The 17,383-nt window shown below is 40.3% G+C and overlaps 1 protein-coding gene across 1 annotated transcript; it reads left to right on the top strand.

Moving 5' to 3' along the window:
• Positions 1-110: 110 nt before the first annotated feature.
• Positions 111-17,322, top strand: LOC106924737 (deubiquitinase DESI2). The gene is made up of 5 exons (XM_014998590.2): positions 111-1,708; positions 8,946-9,018; positions 10,001-10,094; positions 10,170-10,311; positions 13,076-17,322. The coding sequence occupies exons 1-5, from the start codon at positions 1,670-1,672 to the stop codon at positions 13,319-13,321; spliced, it is 594 nt and encodes a 197-aa protein (XP_014854076.1). The 5' UTR covers positions 111-1,669; the 3' UTR covers positions 13,322-17,322.
• Positions 17,323-17,383: the final 61 nt, after the last annotated feature.

The raw sequence follows: 17,383 nt of genomic DNA, 5'->3' as shown, positions 1-17,383 counted from the left end.
TTTAATGCTTTATTTCCATTTTTCAGCAGTATTTTGAGATATACTTGTTTTGTTTATTATTGATTTAAAGTAAAAGTTATAGTAATATATGAGCTTTGACATCCATTCATATGTTCCACTAACAGGATTTTATTACTTTTACTTACTCTCTCAAATAAAGCTGTTTGCTGATCAAGCAGTAAAACTTAAGCATTTGGGAATAAACTGCTAAATTTAATCCTGCGTTTGCTAGCAACTTTCAGAAAAAGCTACTTGTTTATTAAAAACCAACTAAGACAAAAATAATTAATTTGAATTTAATTTTATTTAATAGGGACAGACACATCAACATAGACGAACTAAATAGAACAGCAGTTTGCATCAAAGTGCTTGTAGCACAAGTTAATTCCAGATTGTCTAAATAAAAGTTGGTGGCCTGGTTTGATATGGCTTCTGTCCATCATGTGGAGGGCGCAGTTCAGCATAAAATGAAAATGTAAAATTCATCAAGTTTTTCAAATAAAACAGCACTGTCAAATTTACTTTCTCAAACAAAATAAAATAAAGAGACTCTTGTGCCTGACTGAAAAACAGTTATTTTTGTTATATCCATTGTTTTTTATTTAAATGTCTCTCTATTTCTCACTATTTCAGCATGTCTTATAATATACAATAAAAAGTGAATATCTAATAGAATTTGTATTATTTCCAGTGGCCATATATTAAAAAAAAAAAAAAAAAAAAACGAAGAGGAAATTTGACTGAATTTCCCCACAGAGCTGATTGTCTGATTGAAACAAACGGCGCCTTTTGTGGCCAAATGTGCTGCTGGCCTCCCACCAGCGGCTCAGGCTCCCATCAGCTGTTTGGAGGATGGCTCGGAGGCAGAAATGATGTAATCAAGCAGAGAGGCAGAGCCAGAGCTGGGTCCAAGCCGCGCGACACGGACGCATCTCCGCTGCGAGGAAACGCGCTCGAGAGCCCCCCTCATGGAGCCGGTGAACGAGGGAGCAGGTCGGCATCGGCGGAGGCGTCATGTCGCAGGGGTTGTTTGAGCCGCTCGTCCTTTCTCCTCCCAGGAAAGAGAGGGTTCTGGATGCGGTCCAGCGGCACCACCTCCAGCACCGGCCCGGAGATGCTCGCTGGTGAAATTCCCTATCCGCGGTTGTAGATGTAATTAACCGCCTGTGCGGGCCAGCAGTCCTCTCCCGCTCCTGCTCCGGCATCGGCCGAGTGGAAATGCTCCTATCACCGCCTCCTTCGTCGACAACATCAGGCCGCTCGTGCTGTCGCTTTCTCGCCCACGATGATGACAGGAGGGCGCCCGCTTCGGGTTTCACCACATGCAGGCCCCTTTTTTTTTCTTTTACTCCTCTTACGGATCACAGAATCGGCTCTGATCTGATGTATTAGGAAGAACTAGTTGCCTTTTTTTTTTTTTCATTTTTGCTTAATCACATCTACTGCCGCGATCGATTTTCTTTTGTGTGTGTGTTTTTCCCCCCTGACGTCCGGAGATGATTGCGGTGTCCGTGCAGTAGCTGTTCCTCAGCGGGGGGGAAATGAGCTGAAGCCTGTCCGCAGCAATCCACCGTGAGCCCCGGTGACTTTACAGGAGCGTGGGGGGTGCTGACCGTCTGATACAGCGTGGGGTTAAGGATCGTTTGTCCTTCCAGCTCAGGTTTGAACCATGGCCAATGAACCTGTGATCCTTAACGTGTATGACATGGTAAGCACAGCGCTCACCTCACACATGCTACACCTTGACTTACTCACACTTATTTTGGTTGTGGGAAAACTCATGTAATAACATAAATAGATGAACTGTTCCACGTCTTGACCATTTTACGACCAACATCACAGTAGTTTAATGTCATTTGATATACTTAAAGTGGCAAAGGAAAACGATAGATCTGAAAAGTGTGGCGTGCATTTATTCCCACTATGGCAAGTCTTCAGAATTCGCCTAATGAACCATTTAATCTCAGGAGTTGATGAAGGTCTCAGGAGTTTGTCAAGAGAACATCAATGGACAATCAATGTCATGAAGGCCAGCCATAGCAGAAAGTTGTGCGGGAGTTTTAACCTTAAACCATCCCATCGCAATTGCAAAAACAATAGCACAGTTTAGGTGGGAAAATCTGTCAGGATGAACAAAGTGGCCTGCAGACATTAATCTAATTGAGAATCCATGGACAGACCTGAAAACTGATGTTCTTATATGCATGTTGTCTATCTCATCTAACTGAGTTGGAGGCATTTTTAAAAGAACGGCAAAAATGTTGCACAGATATACACAAAACCCATTCAATCAACTATAGTCTTATTGAAAAGTCCATTTATTTCAGGAACTTAATCACTAATTGGATGTTTGAAAGCCTTTATTTCTGCTAGTCATGATGATTTTTTCCAACTTACAGCTAATACGAAACACGATTCTTAAAAGTAGAATATTACATCAGGCCAATTAAAAAAACATTTTTAATATAGAAATGTTGGCTAAATGAAAAGTGTACTTAATACCTAAAAGGTGCTTTTATCCTGATAAAACAGTCTCATCAGAATGCTTATTATAATTTTCTTGAATATGATTTTACAATTCCACAAAATCAGACTTTAATGTTTAAAACTGTGTCGTTTTCCTTAGTGTAATTCGATCACATAAACCCCCTTTGAAGTTTAATAGAGGTTGTGGTTGTGACGTCAAAATAAAAGAGAAAGAATTTATGGGACAAGAATCTTGTTAAACATTATTCTATCTTCTTTTTTTCTTCTTTTTTGTTAGATGGTTTTAAAATGTCATGCAGTCTTAAAACAAAACACAAGACTACAGGGTTGAAACGGCCCAGTTGAAAACCGTGAAAACCGTGAGACTTTCCACGGACTGAGGAAAGTCTTACCGCCGTCCTCTCTTTCTTCGAGTTCATTCACAAGAAAGCGGAGAAGACGTATTAAAAAAAAAAAAAGCCTATTTATACTCTGAGCTCGAAGCTGTGAAACTTGATTCTGTCGGCTCTCTGACCTCTGCTGCCGCGTCCTCAGTCCTACGGGCGCGACTCAAAGACAAGGGTCCTCCTTCAGACCTGAACGCACCTCTTGCTTTTCACATTCTGTCCCGCTTGGCGGATCATATGCATGAGTTACAGCCTGTCATTGCAGCAGCTGCTTAATTTTCTGCAAATCAGAACGATTGGATGATGATTCAAAAAAGAGAAAATATGATTTGAAGCATCTATCGACAATGCCTGTGAAGAATATGTGAAGAATATGTGTTTACATCCACCGACACAACTAGCATGTAGCATTGTAGCTACGTAGAGAAACAGCTGCGTCGCAAGTGATTAATCAGTGCACAGCTTGAATAAACTATAGATAGGTGGTGTTTGATTGTACGATATAGGATATGGGCAGTTACTCAGGGCTGCATTAGAAAGGGGGCACTAAAAATATAACTTATCAGTTGTGTTTTTTACAAGTTTTCTGTTTCTTTCATGCACAAGAAGTCAATGCATAGTTAGGATCCCCCTGCTTGGTGCTGAGAAAAAAGAAAACATTTTAGGTTCTTTGGTCATTTTTGATTGGCTTTGGGGCAGCAGGAGGAGGGGCTTACCCAGGACACTGTTTTTGCAAGAACCTCCACCGCCTCCATCCCACAGACAACCTGTTAGTGGAGCTGTGAATGTTATAGGAGAAAACTAACAGGTGGCCTATTGGCACAAGTTAGCACAATGATTGTGCTATCTGTGACTTTGTTAAAAAAAATGCGAAAGAAACACGCATATTTCTTAGTGTGGGATTCTCATCCTTCATTGAAGAAATGTACTCCAAGTAAACGTTGGCTTTTTTACACTTCTTTACCAGACATATTTTTAGCATTGGATACTTTCTGACAGTAAGGGTCTCGGTACGTCACCAGGTGTAACAGTGACTCTCAAACGCCCAGATTAATTTCTAACCAACTGGTTACATTGGGAAAAAAAAAAAAAAAAGTAATCACGGGGGCGGCGGCAGTCAAATTCCTCCACAAAAATTTACACAAGAATAATAAAAGAAGGCAGCGGGAGTGAGTCACACCAGAAGGGAGGAAGATGAACTGATTGTCAACAAAGGGACCAGCAAGGCATGTGAAAACAAGAGTGACAAGAGTGGAAAAAGGCTCCACTGTCTTTGCGTTCCATTGTGAGAGTCAGGCATGACGGATTTACCACGGTCCTAGAAAATGTTCGCCGTATTATGTTGTTTTCCTGTGTGGAAACCGAGAGTTGAGTGTACCCGATGCATTCCAGGTCTAAAACCAGCAGAGAGCCGACGGAGCGTATGGTCGAGAAACATGATGAGACTCAGCTGACAAAGTAATGCCGTGGGAATGCTCTAATAGCGTGACCATGGGACCGGAAATGTGTTTTATTATTGATAAAAGGCAGCTGGGGCAACTCTTAGCATGTTTTGTCATGGTGCCTAACAATATGGATGCATCAGCGGGTGGGGCAGCTGCTGTATTTCCATGAATTATCTCCTAGCTGTCCATAGAGAGAGGTCAGGAAGTAATGGCTGCCCATTTCCATCTTTTGTGACTCACTGTAAATCGTTGACATGAAGGATCCATCAGTGGGGGTTTTCTGCTTAGTGTTTTCCAGAAATGCTCTGTTACTACTAGTAAATACGTTATAGGTTAACACTCATTTTAACTCTGAGTGCCAGTAAGTCTTTGCCTCCTACAGATTTCTTCTGGTTTCGCTTCCTTCGTCAGCCTTAAATCTCTAAGATCTTCGATCAGATCTTAATGTTGAGACCAAGCTTACCGAGTAAATATGAAAAGAACTTTAAACGATTATTTCATTTATCAAAATAAATAATCTGTTAAATTAACCTGACCCTATGTGAAAAATAAAGTGAAATTATGACAGTTTTTTCTGAGTTCAGTTTTACTGACTAGATTAGACCCAAACCCCTGATTAGCACAAAGTAGGATAAAAAATGTCACTGACATCAGTTTGGAAAGGATTACAAAGTCTTTGTAATCAAGTTTTGGCTAAGAGGGAATGCTAAGTTTTATCAAAATGTGGCAACCTTTTATTGACTACTTTAATTCCTCGAAGATGAGATTACACCAGACTAAATATAATGTTTTTTTATTTGTTTGTTTGTTTGTTTGTTTTGTCTCATTTTTGTTTGGGTCTGATCTTGGGATAGGGATTGATTATAAGCCGTTGTTTCAAATTGATATGTTTTTTTTTTCTTGTATCTGCTAAGCCTCATATGTCAAACTGTATGTTAAAATTCATAAATCAAAATGAAGTTGTGGGGGAAAGAAATAAATTATGAGGTAATGGTAAGTTATCTGAAACTAACACATTGCATGACAGGATCTGACATGACGTCCTGCTCTGCACTCCCTACCAGTTGGTGGCGCTAATTCACCTATTCGTTGTTTGCCAACCGCAAATAAACACTTAGAAAAAGATGCAACACTAGGCCCGTTGTCGGTAAAATACAAAATGTGATGATTTGTCCAACCGGAACTTGTTGGCCAAAGCGAAGCATTTTGGATGTTACTGTTCTGGTGTAGTTGAGGTAACGAGTCAAGAGTGAAACTTTTTAGAACGCAACTGTCACGCTAAAAACATTTGGAAGCTTTGACGTCGGTCACGTAATCTTACGCTTGCTCGCTAAGGTCCGTTTTAAAAAAAATGTTTTGTTTATTCACAATACTTAGACTTAGAGAAATAAGTATTCTTAAGAATAAGCTTCATGAGCAAAAAGTACAATTTAACTTAGTCGAGTTACTTTGGTTAAATTTTAAGCACATTTTAAGCACGGCATTTTTTTCAGTTTTTCAGTAGAATATATGTTAGGGTTTCTACTCCAATTCGAAAGGGGGCGGTATTGCACTCTAAAATCTGTTTGCCAACCGCCTGTAAAGTAAAAGAGAAAGAATGTACCTTTTTTTTCTCACCATAACAATGGCAGATGATTCCCCTGTTCTGTCTGTGCTTCTGCACCTTTTTAAGTTATTCGCCGCCTTAAAACAGAATTTGCTCATTGTGGAACATTTATGCTGCCAGCGAAGGCGCATAAATTACATGCGTCAGCTCATATGCGCGCCTCTGCACAAGCGAAGGGTCACGAAAACACGGTTCTGGGTCCGACCAGGGAGAACAAGTCACTGGTGGGACGATTTTGAAAAGGGCGCTGTTGACGAATCGGCATGGATGGAAAACTTTCGGATGTCCAGAGAGTCCCTGGTGGCCCTTTCCGGGGAACTTCGTCCCTACTTAGAGGGCAAACAGACCAACATGAGATCACCGGTGGGGGTCCTGAAAAAGGTCGCCTGCACGTTATATTACTTGAGTGACGAAGGGAGAATCCGGAGAACGGCGAATAAATTTGGCTTGTCTCATTCGACTGTATCCGTAACTGTTAGGCAGACGTGCAAAGCCATCACAGAACACATGGGTCCACAGTATATAAAGCTCCCGTTCACCGAGCCAGAGGCAGAGGCGCTTGTGTTCGGATTTTTGCATGCTCATGGTATCCCGCAGTGCTTGGGGGCCATCGACGGGACCCACGTGGAAATTAAACAACCTTCGTGCAATTCCTTGGACTACCTGAACAAAAGGGGAACCTACTCCCTCAACATCCAAGCAGTGTGCGACTTCAAACACAGATTTATGGACGTCGTCATAAGGTGGCCTGGGAGTGTGGGCGATGCACGAATCTTCGCCAACTCCAGAATAAACACACGCTTGAAGTCTGGTGAGATCCCAGTCCCGGAGAAGCTGATTGTGGAGGACGAAGGAGCCATACCTGTTTTTCTCCTGGGAGACTCCGCCTATCCTCTTCTGCCCTATTTGATGAAGGAATATCCCAATGATGGCTCTAGCCCTCAAGAGGAAAAGTTTGGACTTTGTGTCAGTAGAGCTCACGAAGTCATTGAACGCGCGTTTGGACAACTGAAGGCCAGGTTTGGGTCTCTTAGGCGGCCCATGGACATAAACATGATTGACTTGCCTCGTGTGATCTATGCATGCTTTGTCTTACACAACTACTGTGAGGCCATGGAAGAACCAGTGGATGAGGATCTTGTGTCCACAACAATGTACGCCAACCAACAAAGTCAGCCACCGACACAAACTAACACCAAACTCACAGACTGTGACGAGGAAGATGGAGAAAGAGTTAGACGAGTTGTTGCCAAGTTTCTTGATTCACTGGAAAGGATTTGACTCATGGTTTTGTGTTATTTTCCATACTTTTGTGTAACTGATTCTGATTTATTGTTTAAATAAATAAGAGTTTGCTCATTTTTGCCTTTTATTTTTTCACACACTTTAGAAACAATGGCACAGTAGATATTTTTTTTAAAGGTTGTGTGTAAATGAGTAGCATTCTTGAAGTGCCAGGCCTACATAAACACGGCAAAAATCCAAAGTTTACTTTTATTGCATATTTCAGCAATAACGCAGCTTATAGAGTTTTTTGTCAAAAAGGACAAAAAATGAAAAGAAAATATGAAAAACCTTATGAGTACATCCCGAGTGATGCAAAAGATTTGATGTAGTTAAATTGTAAAAAAAAAAATATTTTTTTATTACAATTTTAGAATAAATAAAAATGTAGGACCTAAAGGTAAAAATGTGTATGCTTTTTTATTTATTTATTTATTTTAACTCATTGCTCCAGGAATAGTAATGCATCAAAATCAGTGCTGTTGCTAGCTTTTGTTTTTTACATTAACCAATGCTGTAACACCTACATCCAAAATATTCCACTTTTTTGTTTATTTTAGGAAAATATTGCATATTTTGTGTTTCCCCCTTAAGAAAAAGTTAGCTTTTTTTTTTTTTACAAAAAGGGGATCAAAACAGAAAAGACCTTAAAAATTTGAAAAACTTTATACTTGTGTATAGGTCTGAAGTTGTTGCAAAGATTTGATATAATGGAAGTGAAAAAAAAGTGTAGTGGCACATAATATAGCTGTAATATTGAAAACACTAAGGTAACAGAATCGTAATGAGAAAGAAAATTTGAGAGAGTGGTACGCTTGCAGTTTAGCAAATCACCAGGTTTTATAAACTAGTGAAGTCCTGCTCTTCCGTTGTGTCATCCAGCTGCAGACTTTGTTGGAATGATGTTGCTGGAAGTTGCCCTGGTTGCTGGGGAGGGAAGTGGACGGGCCAGGTGTGCTATGTGGAGCAGGAGTCTGCTAATCCAGATTAGGGCTGTTGCAGAGGGCCAGGTGTGCTGTCAAAGAATGTTTATGAATCTGAAGAAGTAAAAATGTATTATTCTTCTGAAGTCTAGATCACAAAAAATAGTTTTAATATCCAAATCCTATTTTCTAACTGGTTTTTTTAATGGGTATTAGCTGCACTTTTCAATGTTAATTCCAAAATCAAGATGAACAGTTCTGTCTAGAATCAAAAGTTGGCTAAAGTTTATAGCTATCTATACTTAAATGTTTAGGAAATGTCAATCGACCATTCAATTGAATCTAAAGAAAGCTTAGTTTAGTAACACTATTACCTCTAACATTATTGTGTAGCGCAAATATTTCAACATAACATATATAAGAAGGCACCAATAATCCTTAAGTACAGGTCTTTAAATGAACTATTTTAGGAGAAACTAATTCATAACTAGCAGGGTTAAGTTAAAATGTGCTAAAACATTTATCTCAACCACATTGTTTTGACCTTCTTCGTATTGTTGTGACAATACAAAGAAGGAGTATCTTCCAAAAATGTGAGTCTACACAGTTGACTCGAACCATTTCTCTTATTTAATCTCTGCCGTAAATGGCCGCTGCTATTGTCAGGCGTTGTGGGGTTTTGATTTAGGAGCTGGTATATCCCGCCTGTGCTTTTTCTGCATTATTTAAGGTGACAGGATGAGAGCATGTCTGTCGAGCTGCCGCACAGCTTCTGCTCCCTGACTCCGTCTTTCTCTCCTTGTTTTCTCCGCAGTACTGGATAAACGAATACACCTCCAATCTGGGCATTGGAGTCTTCCACTCAGGCATCGAGATTTATGGCAGAGGTAAGACGAGGACCGTCTTGATGTCTGTGAAATCCCATTACGTGTCCCCGAGTCGAGGATGGCCCTGAGGCGACACGGAGCTGCGCTCGGTGACGGGCGTATAGTGAGATTTGTGCAATGGAGATGAAGTTTGGAGAAAAAAAAATGGAATATGGAATTGTACTCCGAATAGCATGACCCCGTTTCTCTTGGTTGAGTCACCACTGACTCACTCTGTGTTTATGTGTGTGCGTGTGTGTGCGCGTGTGTGTGTGTGTGGACTGAAATAGAGGGGCAGGATCCCTGGTGAAACTTGATCTCTGGAAATCCAGTATGCCCTTGGAACTGGACATATTGGCTCTGCGCACTGAGAAATATGGTGACAGTCTGGGGTCTGACTTTAGAAAGGGTTTACAGGAGCAGTAGACCAGGGCGCCATTTTTTTGAGAGAAGCAAAGACTTTTATTTTATTTATTCTCTTTTTTTATTTAATGAATGCTTACTTTTTCAAACATTGTACTTTATAGGCCCAAATCATGTGAGTTGTATTTTTTTATATCAATATTCAAGTATTTGAAAATTACAAAATTAATGTTGAATTATTTAGGAATAATATGGATTTATTAGCTATTAAGCATCAGTTCATATTCTAGTAGGACTACCAATTAATGTACTTTAATTGATATTAATGAAAGAATTCTTCCTTTGTGGATTGGGCACCAAAGCTGGGTGCAGCCCAGGGCCCCACATCCCGGTAAATACACCCCTGGTGACAGTGAAGATATAACATAGGCTCTGTAGTTTGCTGTTGCTCTCTACTCTCTGTGCTCTAATGATAGGGATTAGAGCCCTGCATTCAAGCCAGCCCAAATTATTTAATTACAACATCCATGATTAATCACTCTCTTCTCTGTAATTACAGAAGCGGGGGTCCTTCTTCTTCTTCTTCTTTTGGAGGGCAACGTCTAATCTGTATTTTGCATCTTCTTCCTCTGCCCCGCAGAGTTCGCGTACGGCGGTCACCCCTACCCTTTCAGCGGCATCTTTGAAATCAATCCCGGTAACGCTGCGGAGCTGGGAGAGACCTTCAAATTCAAGTGAGTGCACCTCCTTATTTCAGCACGTCGGAGTGCGCGCGCTCTGACGCCACACTGTTTATCTATTTCAAACAGGGAGGCCATTGTTTTGGGCACCACGGACTTCACAGAGGAGGACATAGATAAAATCATGGAGGAGCTCGGTAAAGAGTTCAAAGGGAACGCCTACCACCTAATGCACAAAAACTGCAACCACTTCTCCTCCTCGCTGTCTGAGGTCAGTGTGATGTAACGCTTTTCCTCCCAAAATGCTGCGAAGCAACACAGGAGAGTCGGCGTAAAAATACCATGTACTGCATGTTTTCTGTCTGTACAGAAAGGCCCTTTTTTTTTTTTTTTTTTTTTTGTAGAAAAGAAGCAAACAAATAAAGATAAGCTAACCATTTTATCAGCATTTGTCTCTTCAAAGACGGAAGCAAAATGCATATGCTACACAACACAAAACAGAACAAGTTTGTGCTTTTTGTGCAAAGAAAGATCGTTAGTTGTTAGGGCTGCAACTAACGATTATTTTTGGTAATCGATTATTCTGACAGTAAGCGATTAATGAGACAAAAAAACGTGGCACCTCCCACAGATTTTTCATTTAACCACATCATCCTTTTTCACACTATATTAGAAATAAACTTAAAAATGCAAATAAGCAAATCATTAAATTCCTTTTATCAAATAAGAAAATAAACGTTTTATTGCCTAAAATGCTGTAGGTAAGCATTCCTTTGGTAAATCTGAACCGAGTGAAGCTAAAACTATGCAACTTGAGGAATTTATTCTTGAAATCTATTTTCAGACAAATTTTTATGTTAAATGCAAAATGTATATATTTTTGTACAGTTTTAGCCTAATTACCTGTGTGAACATGTTTTATTTTTTCAGCAAATGACATCGTGTCTGAGTCTCTATGCTCCAGTTGACGACTAATCGATTGCTAAATTAGTTGACAGTTACCTCAGTAATCGATTAATAGCAATTAATCGTTTCCACCCCAAGCTCATCATTTCACAGTTAAAGTGACTCCGTGGAGACAAATGTCACTGTATAAATAAAACTCCACAGATATAAAGAGCAGAGTTCAGCCCGTCTCTTTGAAAGACATTACAGGATTCCTGCCTTCATGCACCGTCACCGTCATCCGCACAGATCCTGTACTTGTGTGTTTTCATGTGACGAAGCCCTTTGTGTTGCCCTGTGATGGACTGGCGACCTGTCCAGGGTGTACCCCACCTCTCGCCCGTTGACAGCTGGAGATAGACACCAGCACCCCTCCCTGCCCCAATGGGATCATGGTGTAAAAAAATGGACGACGGACGGATGGATGGATAAGCCCTTTGTGCTCCAAAGCTATGGAGTAGATAAACTCCTCCTCCTTCGCTCTGCACTGGGTGGCGCCTGGACAGAACAGCCTCGACAGAGCCTGTCATCTCTGGAGCTTCTGTAGTTACAGCCAGGCATCTGCGCTATATTGAGGCTCATCCTGTCGCCATGGAAACTCTTAACTTGTTGAATGTGCAATGCGGGAACCTGTCCGGGATTTGTTGTTGGACATTAGTTTAGCTTGCAGAAAAATTTGGGAGCAGTTTTTAAAAACCAGTAGTGGTGAAATTTATGTCCTCTCCTCTTCTGTCCCCTGAACACACCATTCCAGTAATGAATGGTGGCGTTTGCATCATTCTGTGAAACAAGGAAACTGGTCAGGATTGATGAGGGAGACGAATGGAGCTGATGCAGGGCAGTTAGACGGAAAGTCTGCGACAAATGACCAGAAGCTTAGGCGAAGTTTCACCTTTTGTCAGGCCAGTGTTCCTAAAAATACAACCAAAATTACAATGGAACGGTTCAGGTGTTGACATAATTATGTCTTGGAATGACCTAGCCAGAGTCTAGATCTAAATCCTTTGAATAGCAACTTGAAAATTGCTATTCAAAGACATCCTTTGTTTTATCAGATTGAGAAAATGTCAGAATTATATATATGCTACTCTGTGTTAGTCTGTCACATTGTGGTTGTAATGTAACAAGATGTGTAATCATTAAAGATGCAGTATTTTATAAAACAATACTTTTTTTACATGTTTGTTGAAACTGTCACTATGTCGTGACTGTATGGTATGAGACAAATAATTTGTCCTCTGCCTTCTTCCAGTGTTCCCAGTGCTAAATAGAAACAACGAATCAGAGCCAGGAGGAGGGTCTTAGTGCTGTCAATCACCCTGTGGGTGATGCATGCTACACTGCAGCTAGCAGAGAACAAGGGGGTAAGACTTGCAGTGTTGCACAGTCTTGAATGCTAAGGCTAGTAACATGGCCAACAATGAACGGTTGCGGGGTTTCCTGTAACGGCAAGTTGTTTCTCCGCCATTAGCACATTTAGCAGCGAGTACATGTGGAGGATTGACAGCGCTTAGACCCTCCTCTTGGCTCTGATTGGTTGTTTTTGATCGGGAGTGGTGTATTTTTTCAGACAGCAATAGTAGCATTATGCAATAGAATCAATTAAAAAAAAAAGCTTTCCATTGTTTTCCATGAGCAGATTTCAAAGTTGTTTTCATAAACGCAAATATGAACGAGAGCAGCCAGTATCAATCAGGTAGCACTGACGCAGGATTTTGGTGACTTTGGATATTTTACTAACTTTTATTCAAAACTTGATAATAAAGTAATCAAGTTTTGATTACTTTATTATCAAAACTTGATAATAAAGTAATATATGTAGGGTTTTGACAAAGTATTTTTCCCTCTTATAGATTTCGTCTCTTTTTCATGTCAAAATTAGTTTAATGGTCTTAATAATTTAAGTGTGACAAAAAAAAGTAAAAAGTGAGCAAGTATATAAGGAAAAATAGTTGGAATATCTATTCCGTAAACGTATTTAACTGTTTACAGAAATCTATAACCCAACATTTCTTTTGTGGTTACACGCTGCGCTCACCATTGTGTGTGTGTGTTTTTTTTCTGTTGTTTTTTTTTACCCTCTGTTTCAGTTGCTCTGTGGAAGAGAAATCCCCCGCTGGGTCAACAGACTGGCTTATTTCAGCTCCTGCATCCCCTTTCTGCAGAGCTGCCTACCCAAAGAGTGGCTGACCCCGGCCGCTCTGCAGAGCCACATCAGCCTTGGCCTCCACAAGGAGGAGCAGAATGACTCGAGCGACGAGGACCCCACGTCGCCGTCTGGCGCGGCTGCTGCCGGCTCGGGCTCCTCCCACAGCTGTCGCCACACCCGGGTGTGACCCGACCTCTGGACCCACGCCGCTGTCGCCGGCGGCTTCAGTAGGCTTTGAACAACCAACTGACCTCATACTGTTTGGCCTCTGAATGAAAAGAGACTGGAAACATGAGCTTGCTCTTTGGTGTTTGACGGACTCTTCAAAACCTGGAGACTCCTTGACGGAAAGCCTGGAAGAAAACTCTGAGACCTCGAAGGGTCGGCTCTGACTCCAACCATACACACTTGTAGATCCGATGTTTGTAGTATAACATTCTTAGTCTTTTCCACAAAAATTCAAAAAAACCTTTGTCAGCCTTGTTCCCTGCCCTGCCTTCGAAGCTGCTTTTGTAGAAAAAATGAAAACTTTCTAGACAGTAACATTACCAGAAAACTGCTAATCTCCGGAAGTTCGGCAAGTCCTCGTTTAATAACCTCTATGTGGCCTTCGGATGATATCGCTGAATCCAGTTTCTTAAGGTGTATCTATTCTGCGGCCATTTCAGAGGATGAGTTTCGGGTGGGAGGTTGGGTTGATATTTCCTTAAAGAGAGAAAATGTTGCATGTTGAGACAATGTCATAAATTAGACAACTAACCGGAGATGCGATGGGGCGATGCAGTTCTTGACCTCTTACAGATTTCTTTTGTTTTAAATTTTAATATCAGAGAAAGATAACCCGAGTAGATAAAAAAGTAATTTTATAGATAATTCCCTTTCTGAAATGACAAAACTTATCCAAACCAACCTGACTGTAGATGAAAATAGAAATGTCCTCTTTAGTTTCACTAGTTACATTGTCAGTATTGCCAGACATGCATAAAATCCCTTTAACAGAACCTGTCTGACATTTCAAAGTAGGCTAAAAGATCACAGAAACCAACTGAGTATTCCCAAATTTAAAGAAATTCAAGAAATTTGCACTTCAGAAAACTTGGAACGATAGAAAATCTATCGTTCCAAGTAGAGATTTTTAAGTTGGGTAGGCAACTTAAAAATCTTTACTTTTTAAGTAAAGATTAAAAAGTAATCTTTTTAATCTTGGGTAGGCAAGTTCTAGGTACTTTGGGATACCTAGAAAATCTTCTAGTGGTGCTGACTGACTTGAAACAATCCTGCAAAGAATACAGGGTCAAAGCTAATCTGCAAAGACGTAAAGGTCTCTTAGCAGTAGCTACAAATGCTTGCCACCAAAGGTGTGGAGGGCAATTGCATTTTCTCAAAAGACCCGATTGGTTTAAATAGCCTTTTTGAACGTTAGCATTGGATGGCTAATGAAAATTGCAAAGAAAACAGAAGAAATCTGTGAGCTGGCAAATACATTTTACCCGTCGAGTCGTCATGTAAACCTTCTTGTGATCTTTTGTAGAAGAAAATCTCTTTACTGGGAATTACAGCGTGAATAAGCCATTAGCCGAGCAACCAGTTTCTTAACGGTTGCTAACAATCAAGAGTGAATACTTTTAGTTGAAACAGCTGCTGTTCGGTGAGCCTCAGGCAGCTCGGTCACTGTCTCTGACCGTCTCAGAGAAAAGTTTCTAGTGCTGTTCTCTCAGTTACCAACTCTGTGACCTAGCGCATTTTTTCTGTCTACTCTTTTATATCCAAGTGATCTTTGTACTGTTAACATTATTTCCAGCCAGACTCATCATTAGAACCACAGAGACAGAGGTACCGCGATAAACAGGTGCAGAAATCTGTCTTTTCCCTTCCATCAAGAGTCCAACATGTTGTGTGTGCAGTTACTGTGAGTTCGGCTTAGCATTAAGATTGGCCCCTTCGCAGGTCACAGTTCAGCCCCCCGCTGTATCGACTTCTTAAACTGTTTATTGTGCCGGCGACAAAACACAAAAACGACAAATCCAGATTGGTTTTGAGAGATTACATGCTGAACTGTTTCTCGCTTTAGCACCAGCTGCACAGGAAGAGACGTTCCTGGAATGTGTCTGGGTATAAACGCATGATAATCGTCTACAAGAACAAAACAAAACAAGAAAGATCCATTGTTTTGCCATTTGATTTGTTTTTTTGTAGATTTTTTGTTGTTTTTTTTGGTGATGATTATGCAAGCCACATGTAAGAGGTGCTGGAAAGAAGATTTTAATACTCTGAAACTCTGTTTCTCAAAAGGTGAGATGATGTGACAAATGTAACCAAGAGCGGAACAAGCCCAGATGCTCACAGCAAGGGGAAACGACGATGAATTTAAACTGATTTGCATTTTCACAGCAAGCGTTTGGGAAGTGCAGTAAATATTGTGCGTAGTTTGGAGTATGTACTGATTTTATAAGTCGTGACATCAGCAAAGTGGAAGGAAATCATGTCGTTACAGATGCCGACTTCCACAATGTGCACTGAAAACCGTCCTAAAGGAACGGTGTCTTGCAAAAGTATTCTTACCATTTAAGGTTTTCCATATTTTTGTCATGTTACAACGCAATCTTCAATGAATTTTAATGGGATTTCACAGGATAGTGCATGGTTGTGAGGTGAGAGGAAAATACTACAGAAGATGGGTTTTTGTAGCTTTGTACAGAAATCGTTTTAAAATTATGCCATGCATTTGATACCACTTTTTGTTACAAAACTAGCTGGAACTCTTTACCTATTCTCCTTTAGAATACAGATTTACTGAATTTCGCTCACCAGTGTAAAAGGGGCTGAATACAAATGAATGATACACTTTTTAGATTTGTATTAGTGAAAAATGTTTTAAAAATGCCACGATTTCCATCCGTCTCACTATTATGTAGTTTTACTGGTCTGTCAGGTTAAATCCCAGTGAAATTCAATGACGTTTGTGGTTAAAATGTGAAAACTGAGAAAAGTATGAAAACTTTTCCAAGGAACTTTACTTCTTTTCTTTAGCAGAGAAGAAAATGCAGCATATATGGTCCCGCCCAAAGAATAGTCAGAATAAAAGATTTCTGGTTTACAGCCTGAGGACTAATTAAGATTTTCACACCTTAGTCTTTGTATTTCCATATTTCTCTAAATCTTTTAAACGTCTTTTGTTCTCTGGATAATAACATCAAGCGTCTCCTCCTGAAAAAGTGTGTACTGGCTGAGATTTTTTAGTTATTCATTTATTTTTAAATTTTTTTTACCTGTTCTTAGGTAAGTTAGTCACCATTTTACACATTTTTCACAATTTTGCTTCTTGTGTGTACTTTTTCTCTCCCCTAGCTTCTTGAAATATCACACCTAATTTAAACTGAGCATGTTTAACATGATTCATTTTTCTCACTTGACATGACGTGTCTTAATTCAATATGATTCCTGTGTCGGCCTCCTACTCTTCCCGGTATCTGCAGACGCAGTAGTGGCATCGATCCCTCGTCGCCATGATCGCGATCTCGTGTATTTACAGAAAATTTCCGTAAAGTTTATTTTTCTGTCGCATGAACGACAGAAAGATGGGAAGAGAATAAACGGTCACGTGTTTCATCATTCCAATCATAATTGGGCTCAAAGGCATGAGAGCAGACGAACATAAACGACTGTGGTGTTCTGCATCCGGCTTGCGTCGGTTTTGTCCTCGTCGGCGTAAGATTGCATGATCTGAATCACTTTTCCTGGCCGTGCTGTTTTGTTGTGCTGCTTCGCTGAACGGCCGCCCCTCTCTCAGGAAGGAAATCACATGGCTTCTGGTACGACTGACTGAATCCCACAGGGAACGGGCTTAAAAGTGCAGATCAATCATTTAAGTTCTTCGTGCTGCTGAGTAAGCTGTATCCTCGTTTTTACGGAAATGCTTTTGTCTTATTTCTTTTTTCCCCCCTACCAGTTTATTGTGTTGCAACCTTCAATATATTATTTTTTTGTGTGTGTGTGTGAAATTGTACAGTGGTTCAGTATTAAATCCTGGAATCTCTTTCGACACAGCAGGCCAGAGAGGTGTTGGAGTTTTTTTTTTAATCATTATTATTTTATTTGATTGTGTCTATCAAAAAATTGTATTTCCTTCTCCTAACTCCATAAATCCCCAAAATGATGGTAATTCTAGAATAAAGAGATTGATTGCAACTAGATCTTGTCTTTATTTTTTCAAATAAGACAATGCAAACATTGGATTAGCAGATATGTT

The sequence above is a fragment of the Poecilia mexicana genome, unplaced genomic scaffold (assembly GCF_051168715.1).
Source record: "Poecilia mexicana isolate PSO_F unplaced genomic scaffold, ASM5116871v1 scaffold_22, whole genome shotgun sequence".
NCBI lineage: Eukaryota > Metazoa > Chordata > Actinopteri > Cyprinodontiformes > Poeciliidae > Poecilia > Poecilia mexicana.
Note: the sequence above shows the minus strand (reverse complement) of the source record. Positions and strands in the feature narration are given on the sequence as shown.